The sequence below is a fragment of the Aythya ferina genome (genome assembly GCF_964211825.1).
Source record: "Aythya ferina genome assembly, chromosome: 2".
NCBI classification, from domain to species: domain Eukaryota; kingdom Metazoa; phylum Chordata; class Aves; order Anseriformes; family Anatidae; genus Aythya; species Aythya ferina.
The window spans coordinates 32,352,060-32,368,347 of record NC_140297.1 but is presented as its reverse complement, the minus strand read 5'-3'; the positions used below and the strand labels follow the sequence as shown (position 1 = coordinate 32,368,347).

The 16,288-nt window shown below is 37.4% G+C and overlaps 1 protein-coding gene across 14 annotated transcripts in view; it reads right to left on the bottom strand.

Moving 5' to 3' along the window:
- HDAC9 (histone deacetylase 9) overlaps positions 1–16,288 on the bottom strand; it is a 290,614-nt gene that overhangs the window by 33,158 nt on the left and 241,168 nt on the right. For 11 of the 14 annotated variants that reach the window (XM_084510992.1, XM_084510989.1, XM_084510991.1 and 8 more), the window contains 4 exons: positions 12,235–12,476; positions 11,133–11,283; positions 8,585–8,711; positions 6,496–6,617 (listed from right to left, as the gene is read on the bottom strand). In XM_084510992.1, the coding sequence (XP_084367118.1) occupies positions 6,496–6,617; positions 8,585–8,711; positions 11,133–11,283; positions 12,235–12,476 (642 nt within the window). The remainder of the gene's footprint in view (positions 1–6,495; positions 6,618–8,584; positions 8,712–11,132; positions 11,284–12,234; positions 12,477–16,288) is intronic. The other 3 variants (XM_084510993.1, XM_084510980.1, XM_084510986.1) reach the window with 3 other exon arrangements.

Sequence of the window (16,288 nt, the reverse complement as noted above, 5' to 3'; positions counted from 1 at the left end):
ATTGATATTGCACCTTAACAATGAAACTGCATTAAAACAAGTTTACTTTTAGATAAGTTCTTTATGCTCTGGGATATAATTCCAGTCCCCTACAACTTAATTAGCTAAATATACAATGTAACCTTCCATCTGGTAGAGTAATTTAACAGGAATAATTGTGCACCACCATAACTCAACGAGACACTGAGGAAAACCATTGAAATGCTATTTCCTTTCCTTTGGAAGAGAATTATGTACAATTTCAGCATGCTTTGCATTTCTAACAGTTAAAGCCAACAGGGAGGTATCACTCTCATTTATATTACTTTCCCATGAGAAAATCAAAAGCAAAGTACAAAGCTTATGCCGTTGTTCATGAATGGCTCTGTAATACTTACTTGGCTTTAGCCAGAACATGTTATTTGGCAGCTAAAACCTTTAATTAGAATTGTGGGTTTGAACAGATTTTTCAGTGAAACTATGTTTTGCAGGAGTTTGGAGAAGTGCAATCTTTACTAACCAACGTATTCTATTTTGGATGATATGATACCATGTGATTTCCACTTTTTGCTTCTCTCTCTGTTTCTCTTTTTGCCATCTTTTAGATGTTCTTGTTTATTTTTCTGAAAGTTTTCAATTGTCCCTGTCCTAGACACAGTAGAAGAAAAAAAACTTTGAAGTCAGTAGCAAACAGTCCTGTTTGATTTGTGTGGAACAAAGTGCTTCAAATTTTATGTATAATATTTTGTAACTTATTTATCCAGAAGGAATAGACTTTCAAATACCATTAAAATCATTCCACTTCATTTTCAATGGACACTGTACTCTTAAAATCCTTCGTATTTTAGGACTGCTTTTTTATTTAAGCTATGTTTCCATTAGGTTCAAAAGTAAAAAAGGTGTCTAGTATTGGATTACCTACTTACCAAAAACATTATGCAAGCTACTTGTTAATGCTGATTTATAAAGTGTTTCTGAAAACATACATAGTTTGTGTAAGAAAACCTTTAGGTAAACACATAATGGAGAACTTTGCAATTCAATTTTGGCTGCCCATTGAGCAGCAAAAGAATTTGGACAGCATTTAGAGCAGGACTATATAATTAGATAAGCCATCAAGAAAATTCAGAATTTAGCACAACAGAGCAATTAATATCAAGGGAGAAGGTGACATATATACAAGTAGCAGGATTTGTGCTAAAACAAAAACAGAATGAAAAATCTTTATCCAGGCCATCTTGAAATTGAGTAAGAATAATCACCAATGTGCAATACCTTGTTTTCCTGCAATTAAAACTAAGTGTTAAATGAAGTATCCTAGAGGAACTAACTTGTGCTAATGGAAAGACGGTGATGGTCTTTATGGGAATCATAATAGAGATGACTCCTGTTGAATCCTGGTGCAGGCCTTGGCAGGCATACCAAAGCACACCAATGCAAGCTCTGTATTCTCTGACAGTGTCATTCAACCTACCCTAGCATTCATCTGTATTTTGTTTTAAGCTATCTCAGAATATTTTCCCTGCCACTCAAGCCAGAGTGACACAGTACTGCTTCTCACCCCCATTGTACAGAACTCTGAGGGACCTAGGACGATGGCTGCAGCACGGTGCGGTAGCTACAACAGTATTACATTTCCTTAGAACTGTTGGCTTCCAAGGGCTGAACTCAACTTTGGTCTATCCATTATACGAATCCAGAAGAAGCTGCTAGCAACAGTTTACTTCAAATTCACTCTTCAACTATGAGTGAAAGTTGCTTTCAACTTATTGATAGTGAATTTAGTGAATTATATGGGAACAGAAGTCAAAAAAGAAGGGCTAACAATCAGGATACCTCTTCTTTTGTATCTTACACTGTGGTAAGTGCTGGTGATTTTCTTCAGTCAAATCACCTAGCCCATATTTGTCAAGACTGCTCATTAACTAAGGAAACCAAGGACTGCAGGAAACAGGAATGCTTAGCATCTCTGAAAAGAAGAATAAAATGAGGAAAATTATATCATGTTTGCCTTCTTTCCCTGCTTCAATGAAGAAAGTGCCTCTCCCATTTGTTGTGCTTGCTCATAAACTAAGAGAAAAATAATGACTCTCTCTACTGAGCTTGACTTCTTCATTTTGGCAGACATGATAATTGAGGGTTTGTGATCCTCTATGCCTATTTTTTTGTACTGGAGACCAAAAGAAATCTAGCTTTTTCATATGCTCTTACTTCACAGGAGAGTGTTTTCCTAGAAAAGGCAAACAGAAATGAAATTTGGTGTCATGAAAGGGAAGAGGAGAAAACCATTTCACATGTTCTTCCCAGTTTCAACTGCTCCAGTAAATTACTGAGTCACTAAGTGCAGAAAGAATGATGGTAAGGAAATATTCGAATTAATTTCTTCTTTGAAACAAAACAAAACAAAACTAAACTAATCAAAAACCTACATGTACCGAGTTCTCATTCAGAAATCTTTCACTCTTATTACACAACAGCTATGCTGTTATTCTACGGCCTAATCAGGTTAACCTAACGTGGTTTTTACAAAGTGATCTTGATGACTGTGCAGCACAGCCTTCTTACTCCCTTTCATCACGATATTAAGCAATCCTTCATCTCCTCTTCTTTCCTGTATGAAATTACCTAATTTTCCCCCTCCAAGCTAGAACTTTGTACTATTTGCTATTTAAAAATAAAAAAAAAAATAAAAAATAAAAAAGTTCTACATTTCCATTGAGCATGCTTCCAATTTTTGGAAAGTGAGCCACAAACATCTCAAATAGTGCTATTGTGAGTGTTCCTCAGATCCCTGAGCAAAATGCGAGATGTAAGCTTACAAGGTCCATAAGCAAAGAAAGATTCGACAGGCATAAAACCAAAACAAATAGAAATAGTGATTCCCATTCCCATTCATGATTGTACTAAACTCATGAAAGAAAAAAAAAAAAAGTTTATATGCTGATGTCCCTGGAAATTTCTTCCACCAAGAGACAAAATGTAAGGCAAAATACAGAAATTCTACCACTAGCAACATTTTAGAAAAGCATGCATCTTTGGTTAGGGAGCTAACCTTTATTGTCATTTACTGGCCTTTGCTGGTTTGCATCAAAACTTGCATACAGAAAATGAAATGCTACAGATTAAAGAAAATGCAAATATTATGGCCACTTGCCAGAATTTCTGCATTTATTTCAAAAAGGTTAAAAACAAACAAACAAATAAACAAAAGTTTTGCTAGCTTTACAGAAACCTCTTCAAGCAGATATTTTCCCAGATAGATAGACAATTGAATGATGGAGTTCAGCAATCAAAAGTTCCCTATATTAAATGATCAGGTTTTCAAAGTGCACAGCTCCCATTAGAGATCTTATAGCAGTCAGTATGAATTTCAAAAGTGTTCAGTAGCTGGGAGGAATTTTCAAACCTCTCTGGGTAATTTAGACACATTAGTCTCATTGAAAGTTAATGAGCCATGTGCTGCTCAGGCTTTTGGGTGCTTTGCAGAAAACTTACATGTTACAACAGGTATCCATGGTGAAGTCCTGGGCATTTTAAAACTTTGCTCTTACACTACTTGGGCCAAATTCTGCTCTCAGCTACAGATATGTAGCTTCTCATAATAACGTATTTATCTGTTCAATGAAGCAATAGCTTCCCTTGCTCTGCTCTTTTTGGAAGTCTGTCAGCACAGAGCATCAGATTGCAGCTGTGCAAAGCTACATGTCCTGGTGTCGAGCCCCTAGGACAGCCCCAGTTCTCCATGCAGCAAAGCTCTGTGAAGCCTGCTGCTGACAAGTTCTGCTGCATCCTGGAAAGAAAGGATGAGAGGTACAGAGTAACCACAGCCACTGCACTAGGATGTTAACCCTGGTACCTCACTGTAAACATAGACAGCAAGATTGTTATGCTCTTCCCTAGTTACCTATGTGTCCTATTAATCTAGATGTTAGAAGAATAAAAACTGGACAGAATACTTTCCTCTTAACCATGGCCTATCTACATCCATTTCAAAAAGATTAATAAGGAGATGCCACTTCAGGACTAATTAAGCCAAGGTTAAATAGATTACTGAGTAATTAAGCAAGAAAATCTGAGGATTTGCAATGCCTGTGTGAGACTCAGTGTTCCCCTGGTAGTGAATAACATATCAGGATGTCAGAAAAGAATCATTCAGCTTTGTTTCTCATTAATCTGATCTTAGAGCAATCAATCCAATCAGACTTATCTTCCAAGGGCATTACATCAAAGTTGAAGAAGAGAAAGATACCTCTATATTCTGGATTATGCTTACAAAAAAAAAAAAAGAGAGAGAGAGAGAGAAGCAAACCAAAACTGTGATTAAAGCCTTAACATATATATTCCTTTCCAAAGACTGAAAAGAATGTGAGGTTTACTTTCACATGAATCACTGACTTCATGCAGGTTCAGCACCATAGAGGGTTTACCAGGAGCCAGTGGCAATAAGTGTTCATAGCCCAAAGGAAAGGAAAAGAGGTTCACCCCTTGTGGCAAAGGTCAGATTTCTGCAGGCTTATAGCCTGTCCATATACGAGTGTTCGTGGGACATCTTTGTCTAGTAAGGTCCCATGAGGATGTCACAGGCTCCAGGATGTCCCCTCTGCCTGGAGGATGGCCCTATAACCACTCAGATAAGTTTAGGGTCATTTGATTTGTGTCAATCTGGTTCCTGTTGCTTTTACTCTCAACCTGATGAACAATCATTGGAACATTTGTGGGGATGTTGCTGAAGGCTGGAATTACAACTCCAGGATAGAGAGAGACTGAACTTGTAAACAGGACATTTAACAGTTGCTACTTTCATGGTTGCAGAGAGCTATCAAATACCTACCCTTGCTAACATACAATATGCTGGACACTACATTTCTATTTGCTTATCAAATTCACTATGTAAATGACATAAAAATGGTTAGGCTAATGATTATATTAGTATTTGTCTATTTATTCTGTAGATATCTTTTCAGAGAGTCATCAAGTCCTTTATCCAATTTTGTAACTGATGCACTGCATGCCCAAATATTTGGAATAACGTATAGAAAACATCTGGATTTAATTATATTATAGTCCTCTTATGCAGACAATGGGAATTGAATTAAGGAATATTTTGAAACCCCCACAGAGATATAAAAGTATTAGCAGCTGCACGAGAACTTTACTATTACAGTGTTTGAAAATGTTTTGTTTTACAGATCAACAGTCTGACACATCATAAACATCAATCATAACATTTAAGATATATAAACATGGAAGAAAAATTAAAACTTGCATTTCAAAAACATGTAGATAAATTCACAGCATTTAAAAGATGTAGAGTGTATTGTTTTGTTTAAAAAATGAAAATGTATTGCCTGTTGGCACAGAACATATATGTTGTACAGTAGTATTAAGCAGAGAGACATATAAGGGCTTATTGTGACCAAATTGCCTGAATCACATTTTTATAGAATCTTGTTATATTACCACATATTGTACAAAGATCACATTAAATAATTCACCCAGAATAAATTAGCATTTTGCTTGTCATTCTTTTGAAAATATTTGGGGATATAACATGAGCTTAGAGAGTCTGCCCCAAAGTATTAGATGCAGACTGGGTTTTCTTTCTGAATGCATACTGCTTCCAAATGCTGCTTCTTTTCAAGTCAATACCAGTTTTGCAGTGAGTTTTCAGTCTCCCAGTGGCTAAATCACATTCAAAGGCTATTAACACAGTAGGGGGTCAGACTTTCCCTCTGAATGTAACTATATCACTCAACAGCAGACTCATGCAATAAGCGATCTAATGTTTTCTTTTCTTTCTCTTTTTTCCCCTCTTAGTGTATCCCTGCATTCCTGGATACCGGTCACTGCACCAAGAACCTGAGGCAATAGCCACATGGACTCCACCATCATCCTTCTAGCTTTATGATGCAGAAAAAGACAAGTCTACAGTTCACCTGCTGTCAAGAAAAACAGTTCATTTGCTAAATCCTTTGAAACATTCTGAAACGTTCAAATGAACATTCTATTGTAAATTATTATACATTCCTATGTGTAAAAAACACATACAAATGTGTGCATGTATATGTGTGTGTATGTAGATACACATATAAACTTTGGCAATCAAGGTCACAAAATATATTATTCCAATTCCACCTCTTTCCATGAATTCCCCTCACAATGTCCTGAAAAACTTTGTCTACCATGCAAAAGAGAGACAGTTATTAAACCCAGAAGTTATACTGAGATAAAGAAAATAATATCATAAAGATCCGTGAAATGATGGTTTGATTAGAAACTACACTTATCAGGACTGAAGCTTGCACTAGCTGTTAGTGTTGGGAAATACTGACTCTTGATACCGTGTGGTCAATCCAACCTTGTAAAGATACAGTCAGGATCTTTGAACTTACCCTTAGTATCATCCTGAACAGGCTTTGTGGATTATAATATATGCCTTGCTGGTGGATAGCCTGGTTAAAATAAAGGGTGGGAGAATTACTGGGTAAGAGGATCGAATAAACTACTCTAACTCACCCGTTTTACGGAGTGGAAAATCATCCTTGGCATCCTGTGCTCCTGGTAAAGTGTATTTGTACGGTGGCGAGGCCCCACTCAGGGGTGGAGAGCTTTGATCCAGTGAGGTATGGTGGGCAGCCCTGCAGCAGACACAGAGGGGTCACAAATTAGCAGTCGCTGAGGTGACCAGCAGTAACTATCTACACATGTTGTACACATGTCTCAGCTGTGTTTATGTTCTTGTTCCTCTAAGTGTGCACAAACCACAGGCTCATGTAACCAATTTCACTTTTACAGTAAGTTATGGAACTCCTCGGGATTCCCAAGAATGTGCTTTTTGCACTCATTATAAAACTCACATCGGATAAGAGTCATGTTGACCTACAGACAGGATCTGTCACCAGTTTGGGGAATTGACCATTTTAGATTGTTGCATTTTAATATGAACCATCTGAAGCACAGCACAAGCCATTTAAGTCTTGTTTATTACGTACAAATAGATGTGTATTGACCCAGCCTTTTCTAACAAAACGTGGGTGGATTTTCAGGGTGGGATGTGTGTGTGTGTGAGGGTGGAAGGTGCTGTTGGTATGTAAAACAGAAAAGAATAATGAGTTACTACTATCTGTTGAAAAAAAATGCAAACTATTTAGACAAGAGGAGACGGGGAAGCTAAATCCTTGCATTTAATTTCATTTTGGAAGTTTTCTGAGTACACCACTGCAGCACATAGCACTCACATCAGCAGAGAAGCTCCAAACTGAAGAACACTTGCTGACAATTGCTGAATGAAGGAAATAGTGTGGGCAGATCTTTCTGGATGTGGAAACAGCAAATTGCAAAGAAATTGCATCATTTGGCCTAGAGACAGGTTTTTATTTTTGGTTGATATTTTTATTTAGAGGGAAAGAGGGGAAAAGGAGGGAAACTTTCATACTTTGTATTTATCTAAACCTCATTTTACTTGGCCTCTTACAGAGCCTCTCCCTTTGTTTTCAATGTAATGTGGCTAATCCAGTAATACTATGTCTCTGTCAAAGAGAGTCACTACTGAAATGAGGCAGTACTTTCCCTAGTGTAGCAGAAGACATCCCTCTGTAGAGCTTCTAGTTCTCACTCATCTGAAGACTCAGAACTAAGCTCACACTATTAGTCCAGAAATCTTACTCAAGAGAATTTTCACATTACTTGGAAGAAATTATTTATTCTATCTCCACCAGAAACAATGTAACTGTGTATTAAATCATGTTACCACAATGTTCTGATTAGCTCCAAATGGGAACTCCTTCAGTAATTCTTTTTAAAAAGAACAAGTACTAGAAAAAATTCTAATGTACTATATGCATTTCTGTTTGTCCTACTGAAGGCCAGCTTGGGGATAATGTTGAAATCTTTTGGAAATGCAGTCAGATATTTTTATTATTATTTTATTTAATGACTTAAAAGAATGTGTCTGTTGTAATCAGGAAGTTAGTAAGGAATTAATTAGTTAAAAATAAAGAAAATAAATTAACTCTTAGAATAGTAGTATATGCATTACAGGACCCAACAAAATCACTTGTTTCAGTGGCCTAAGCAGGTTCTTATCAATGCTAAGCCATTGTCAGAATATGTAGTTTTGGACACTGAAATCCATCAGAGTTAGAGAAGTTAAAAAAACCACTATCCTTCTCAAAATCCTTGTGACTTACTTACATCATACAAATAACTTCACTGGAAGCCGTCTCTTCATGAAGAAACAAGTTTTGTCACTGATTCAAAATCCAAGCAGATCAAATACAAATTGTTTTAAGTGCAAAAATTGAAGAGACTTGGGAAAATATCAAGGGTAATTGGAAAATCGTGATGGCATCAAGAGATGAAGCAGTTTAAATAAAAGGTTTATACAAATTTCTGACACCATTGTGTTCTGTACAGCTGTCATATTATCACTGGCCACTGAGTACTCTTCAGTTCAACAAGATAGGTCAAACTTTTTGCTAACTTCTTGGCTGAATTTTCATCTTGTTCTGGAGTTAAACTCTTAGCATCCCTGCTGGAGGATCTTTCTGACTAGTTTAAGTTGATACCTCAACATGGGAAGGAAATAGCCTAACACTGAACATACGTGTACCAGAGCTTGGGGTGGCGGTTCATGGAATGATTCTTCCCATTTGCTGGAGAGTCTTTTGTTGCCGATTTACTCAACAGGAACTCTTGAAGTTTCTGCTTCACTTCTGTACTGGCCACTGCCCCTGTGACACACAGAATTAAACATATCTAATTTTTACTTTAAAAATTACATTTTTAAAGAAAACAAAAATTCTATCACAAAACAAACAAACAAAAAACAAAACAAACAAACAAACAAAAAACAATCCATACCCTTGCTGCTGAAAGTGCTGTAAATTAAAAAAATATTGGTGGAAATCAGTCAAAATGAGATAACATTTGGATTAGTGTTTATCTATAGATGACTGAAGTTGGTCATAACCCAAGAATCCAGTGAAGTCATAAAAGAATCTTTCATCATGATGAGGCCAGTTATCCAAGACCAGATATATCTAAAGAATTTAGAGCATTTCCTAATTCCCAAATCCAAAATCAATGACAGAACTAAAAAGATAGGAACAAAAGGACATTTTGAGTAAGCAGTGAAGACTGGTTTTTCTTTTTGTAAAAAGATAGTAATAGCACAGCAAATCTGCCCTTTGAACAGTTTGATTATGAGCAGAATTCTGTAAAAAGAGCCAAAAATGAGCCTTTTTATTCATGCCACTCAAGAGCCTCTACCTGTGATGTCTGAAAGATGGACTACAGAAACATGTTGCAGTTGATAACTCTACTCTTATGTCACAAAAATGACAGAAAGACAACGTAACAGAAGACATACTGCATTTTGACCTCTCTCAGTCACTAGCTCAAAAGAGCAAAATCAGCAGGGCACGTCAGTGTCAGGTTAAACTATTGATTCCTACTTCCAGCATGGGGCAGGCTTCTTTACTCAGTCATAATATTCTTTGAAAAAAGGACATGAAAAAGGAAACAAAAATTATTTCAGTTTTCCCCAAACAGTGATAAAAAAGGGAAGAAAAAAATGCTTCTTTGAAAGTAGTAGCACCAGGGAATATTGATACTCTAAGTATTTGGTTACCCAACAGCACAGCTAGCTGGTGAGCATGTCCCCCAATGACCTTGTTCCCATAAAATATCTCTGCTACCCCTCAGTTTCAGATCCTAACTCCACTTTTTGTGTGTTTCTTCCCTCCTCTACTTGTTAAGTAGATCAGCAGCATCATATGCCGGGGCTGGGCTTGGGTGTCACAAGTGCTGCAAGAAATCAAACTGTAAAGGGAACCATGTAGTTCACACTGCTGCCAATCCTCTGGCATGTAAGTGTAAATGAAGTCCATCTGTTTGTATGGATGCTGATTTTCACACTACCTATAGGATCCTTGGGGCTTCTTCCACCCTTGCCATTCTGGGTCATTAGGCTGGTGGTTTGAAAATTATTAATGTTGCAGAGAGCAAGGAACCCGACTAGACCAGGTTGAAGAGGATAGAGGAACAACTTCAGATTGCTAATGCTCCACCAAAAAAGCTTTCTGCAGACAGAGGAACAGACCTACCCCTCGCTTTTCCCCAAAGAATGTGAAAATAACACCACCACTGCCACCTAAACAAGATTTATTTGAAAGCTCTGTTTGACAGCGATATAATGCTTTCAGGGATTCATTGTTTACCAAAGTAATGTAAGACCATGGACACTTTAATTTCTAGTCTACAGTATGGTATAGCCACAGCTGTTGAACTAATACAGTTTTCCACCCAAGAAAAAAAGGCAAGAGTGTACGATCCCCCTGAGCATTATGTACAACACTTTTCTCGTTTTGTCTCTGTTAGTTAATATATTTTGCTCAACTAGGAGGCCAAATAACAGTGTCTCCTTGTGGCATCTTCATTTTAAATACATTCACAATCTATTTTTGCAACATAATTTTTAAGCTGACCTGACAAAAAAGAATTATTTGTATCTGTCTCCCTCTAGTGAACACCAGATTCCAACAGCATCCTTTTTATCTGTCATTTACCTTACAGATATGTATTAGCTAGAAATAACTCTTTGCTGGGTCTCATGAAATGGTATCAAAACCAAACACAAGGCAGTTTGAAAACATTGCTCTTATAACTCAGGCAGAAGTATTCAGATGTCTCAGTTGAAGGTATTCTTAAACACTTTGTTATATTTTCAGACTTGAAAGACATTCAGACAATGCTCAAATTACTTGATCAGTAACATGGCGTGCTGTTTGGTAGTGATTTCTGTATCGAGAAATAAGCTCTTCAGAGAGAAATTCTCAAGTGAAGCTTTATGCTTTCAAATTCCTTCTGATTTTATAAAAAGAGCTAGCTACTTGAGAGGCATATATGCAGGTCTGCCAAGAAGGTGCTTTCCTGAAGTTCTGCAAATCTGCACACAAAAGAGCAGTGTGTTTTTGTGGGTGCAACAGGTGGCTCTGCCTTTCTGCAAGCACAGCATTGACTACTCTGTAGTTGCATATTTCATACAATAATAGAATTGCTTCAGATCCCTGTTCATTGTCCACTGCAGCTGCAAGAAGATATAAGGGAATATATTAATTTCATATTAGGGTTCACGGTACATTGGTGCTTACTTTCTCGACCTCTTTCTTTGCCTCTGAGAGGAGGAAGCTGCTGTTCCCTGCGATGCCTCTCCAGCTCCTGCTCTTGTCTCTGCTGCTCCAGTTTCTGCTCTTTTTCAAGAAGTTCTTGCTGTTGTTTAATGGCTAGGAGTTCCTGTTGTAGCTTGCACAGAACAAAAAGACATGAGAAAATGCAGTTTTCAGTGTTTTCTAGGTCAATCCTGGCCAAAATAACCCCCTTAAATAACTGAGTATTAGTGCTTTTCTGTGTGCTTACACTTCTTTTTACCTCCTAACTGCCTTTCCAGTCTTTTTAGCAGCATAGTGCATTACCAGCTGTCACTAAAATGAACTCTACTATCAGGTAGCAGCTGGCTGCTGTAGTTACTCATCTTCCTCTTTTGGCAAAAATGCATGGAAACTGCATAACGCACTTTGCCAGTGTGTCACCAAATCCTGGCTGCTGTGCTCAGCTGCATTTGTCAGCTTTGTCCAGTGGAAATTTAGCACGGTAATATAACAGCAAGTAGATCAGAAGAAAAAAAAAAGTATAAATAAAAAGAAAGGCAAGATCATAAATTCACAGCCAAAATCCATTATTGCAGTCTTACCACTGCACAAATCTTTTTTTTTTTTTTTTTTTTTTTTTTAATGTTATGTGAGGCAGCTAAGAAAAGGGTGAAAACACAAAGTTTGCTTGGCCTACCTCTGTTTTACAAATGCAAATGTTATGTACTTGTCTATTGATTTGATTTGTGGGTATAAATTCAGACAGCAGCCAAAAAAGCAGTCTTTTAATATACTCAAAATTGCTCACACTGAAAAGACAGCCATATTGAAGTCAGGCTGAAAAATTAACATTGTGAAATTGGTAGTTTGATTTTTTGTGGATTTACAGGCTTCATGAGTTTGGGGAGTGTTATAATACAACTTTGATCTGCTGGGAACAACTTGCTGGCAGTTATTTTGCTTGAACATGCTTCTGTTACCCAAACAGAGAGGAAAAAGCACTCACACTCCATCTCATAGATACAGGAACACTCCCTTTAGCTGAGTCTGTCTCAGCATATTCAGTTTGCAAATATACTGAGGGAAAAATTGAAAATGTTGCTACCTTTATGTGCTCCTGCAGCTGGGCCTGATGCTGGCGGGTCAGGTTTTCATGCTGCTTCTGAAACTCTGCAATCAGCAGTTGTTTCTGAATTTGCTGCTGCTGCTGGATCAGAAGTAGCTCCTGCTGTAGCTGCTTTTCACGCATAATTGGGTCCACCATGGGAACCATCATCCTGAGATCGGTTCGCAAGTCTAATGGTGAGATAGGCTCTAATCCCACAGGAACCTCCGACTTCACATCCACTGAGAAAGGAAAACAACAAAATATATACATGTTAAATATAACTGGAGAAGCAGAATAGAGATTATTCTTACTGGGTAAAAGAACAATTTCACTCAAAGACTCCTTCAATGTACAGAGCCAACATTTATGAAAACTATACAGTATGCAAACTTCTAATATTTCTACTAGCAACCAGAGATTTTCCAAACCATTTTATCATTTTCCAGAAAATGTCTGGAAAGAATATTCCTGGATTAATATTCTGCTGAATAGATTAACAACCAATTCACTTCTAAAACCATGTCTCAGCCTTCAGGAGCATTATTTAGTGAGAACCTCCCAGACTCTAAGAATGCTTAACAACAAAGTGTTCTGGGCACTTCTTCAGCTTGATGTGAAGGCCTGTAGTTCTTTCTGGGTTGAAGGACATTTAGACATTTTCTAAAAGAGAAAGCTAGCATGTAGATTATCCAAAGATGGTGTTACAGACAGATAGCTATTGCATATAATATACCTGGTTTTGTAGCAAACCCACAGGAGTAACACACATGAAAATACAGGAAAATATTGGACACACAATATGAGAAGGATTAATACAGCTTTTTGGAAAATCACCACTGTGCTTGGAGTAGATTAGACACCGTACTCTATGCATGTCTTGCAAGAAAATTAAAACACGTTAGATTATTTCAATTTGCAGCCATAATGGTATATATTATTAATCCATCATTAAAGTGAAGAATGAAGAAGCCTGTGGGCTTCCATCTCCTGACTTAAACAGAAAGAATGGAAAATCAGCAGAAGAGAGAGAGATTTGATGATTTTCAGTATAATAATTTTAAAGCTCATGTTTTCATATTAAGAGATGAGACAGAGCATAACTTTACCTGTTAAAAAAGAACAAAAAAACTATTAAGTATCATTTTTACAAGAGGAAAACAGCACAGGTCTGCAACAGTGCTTAGCAGTTCTGATTCCATCCACTAGAGGACAGTGGAATACAAACACATTAACTGCAATTCCTGCTACTCAACCAGAAAAATACAATTGTTAACTAGAAACAAACATGACGTCAGGAAATGACCAGACTACACATTTTTCTCATTTTATTCTGTTATACCTGTATTTGTATTCCACGAGAAAACCAAAGGGAAGCAGTGAAAAAATATAGCAAACAGGAGCAATAAAGCTGCAGAAGTCGAAACTGTAACAAACAGACAGAACTGAACTCTACTGCACAATAACACCTACTGGCATGAAATATACAAATATACAACATATTTTTACAAAAAAATGTGAGGCACTGGATTTGTTTTACTGACCGTATTCTCTCATGGTCAATGTTCTGGAAACATTTGCTAGGTGTTTCTTTTTCTTTTTCTTTTCTTTCTTCTTTTTTTTTTTTTTTTTTTTAATCCTAGCAACTGTGATTGTAAACCTCAGAGCATAATTTGTCTTCTTAACCTGTTACCCCAATAGAATGATTGTGTCTAAGTGCTTACTTTTGTTCTGAGACTAATCGCTAAATTATAAAAAATCACCTTTAACTTACAAAAACTACTCTTGATTATAAATAATTGCCCCAGACCAAGAGAAACGGACAGGCAAAGCCCCAGCCTTTCATCCCATTTATTCAGCAGCAATCCACATTCCATTTGTCTAGACTAAATATAGCTGCGTTTATACAAGAAATCAATAGTGCTTGCAGAGAGCAGAGCAAAGACATGAATATTTCATCAAACTCTGAGAGAAATGGCAATCAGCGAACTGACAGTGCTGTGCAGGCTCACTGCCCCTCCAGATAAGTCTCTGGCACTTGGACAATGGCTCGCTGCCTGCAAGTCACAATCTTATCACAGGCGCTCTGCTATTTTTAACATTAATTGCAATGTAGGTGACAAAGACTTATCATGTTTAAAGTAGAGAGATGGACTTTCTTACAGCTTCTGTGACAGGATAATAAGCCTTACTTGGAGCAATAATAGTAACCGGAGCCGTGCAAACCCTGCAGGGTTTGGTTTGCAATAGTGTTTGCAAACTGAACCCTGCAGTTGATTTTGCAGATACTGGCTACAAATCAACCCCTACAAGTCCTCATGGCGAGTCAGTCTGATTACACCTCCTACTCCTGCTGAGCATCCCACCTCTTCGTTCTAAGAGCTCTTCTCTGTAACTGTGAGGGGAAGACTTGAGACTTTTCTAACAATGGAAATTTCCTTCCACAATTTGTAAAATGGAGAACTGAAAGCTCGGTTTGATCAGATACAGATTTTCAAGAATTTTTACACACTCAAATAATAAATCTAATACTGGAACACCTAATTCATCAGATTCAACTTTAACTCGTGTGTTAACACAAGAGAAAATAAACATTAAAGTATTCCTAGAAACTTGAATACATAGAAATCTATATAAAATCTTTCATGTCATTTAAAAGCCAATGTTTACTGAGAAATAAAGACAAGCAGTATTTCCTGTCATAAATATTGCTAACATTAAGTTTACCTCCAATTCTACTAATAACTGTTGACACAGCAGCTATTGGCTTTTGGTGGTAATTGCTGTCTTAAAACTCTAACAGTTAATAGTGACATTGATAATAGTTAACCTCCTCAGCCAGATGATTCTCAACAAGTAGCCATAAAGCTACCAAACAATACTGTGTTATCGCCTGCTACATGGGCCTGATGCCACAGGCCATTTACATTCTTCTTACTTGTTATCAGCTGACAAGGAAGAGACAAAGAAGCCCTGTGGAGTTACATCAGTGTGAAAAATGTGTAATGGAGCAGAGAATCAGAATCAGTGTCTTTAACAGCTTTGAATTTTAGCTGAAGCATCTTCTCCCCGCCACCCTGATACAACTGTAACACTAGACAGACCAAAGGTGATGCAGAATGTTTATTCTCAACAAGGAGGTGTGTACGTGTATTTCACCCCATCCACACTGGGATAAATGTATTTTTGGGGTAGAAAAAGAAATGGCCTAATCACCACGCTCCACTTTCAAGAACTTTTCACAAGAAGCAGTGGGATGTAGAACTTCCAACAACTGATGCATCAAGCTGTTAGCCAAAGAAGGAAAAAGATGGGTAAGGAAAGAAATATATGTAATAGGTTCATAAAGACCACCTCCACTTGAAGGAGCCCTGTTTTGCAGGATTCCTGGTGCCACCAGTGCAGCGAGGTCCTAGTGGGTACAATTCAGGGTGGGACACTGCCCTGTTCTCTCTCTGCTGTGGTCTGGAGACGATCCTTCCCAACATCTCTGCTGACTACAGGGCAAGCCCAGGGAGTCCCCTCTACAGATAAATAAGGTCAGACTCTCTTCTGAGCTCAAGTTAGCTGTGGTGAATATGACAGTAGTCTGCCGAATATAAACTAAAAATGAAATGTTAGTGTCAGCAATTCCAGGAAAAACATCAAAATTTTAGCAGAAAAATACTTAATTTTCAGCTATAAGTAACTGCAAAGGCTTCTCCCCCCCCCCCCCCCCCCTTCTTTTTGTATAAAAACTCAGTGGCCTTTATCTTGAAATGTAACAACAAAAATAGTCTCGGGAAAACTTCCATATCAATTATATTCCATAGTTGCATTTCCTGCAGTGCTTTTGATATTCTGTGTAAAGAAAATAAGATACTTGGAAAACGTCATGCTTGTTGAGTATATTTAAAGACTTGTAGCATATTTAAAAAGAGATAAAAGAGCTTGTTTTAACCCTGGTGCCTTGTTTTTTGAAACAATTTCTTAAAACAGGAATCACTGAAAAACGGTAAGTCTTTCACTAAGAGATAGCATTTCAAGCTTGTTTCTAGTGACTAGCTTCAATTTC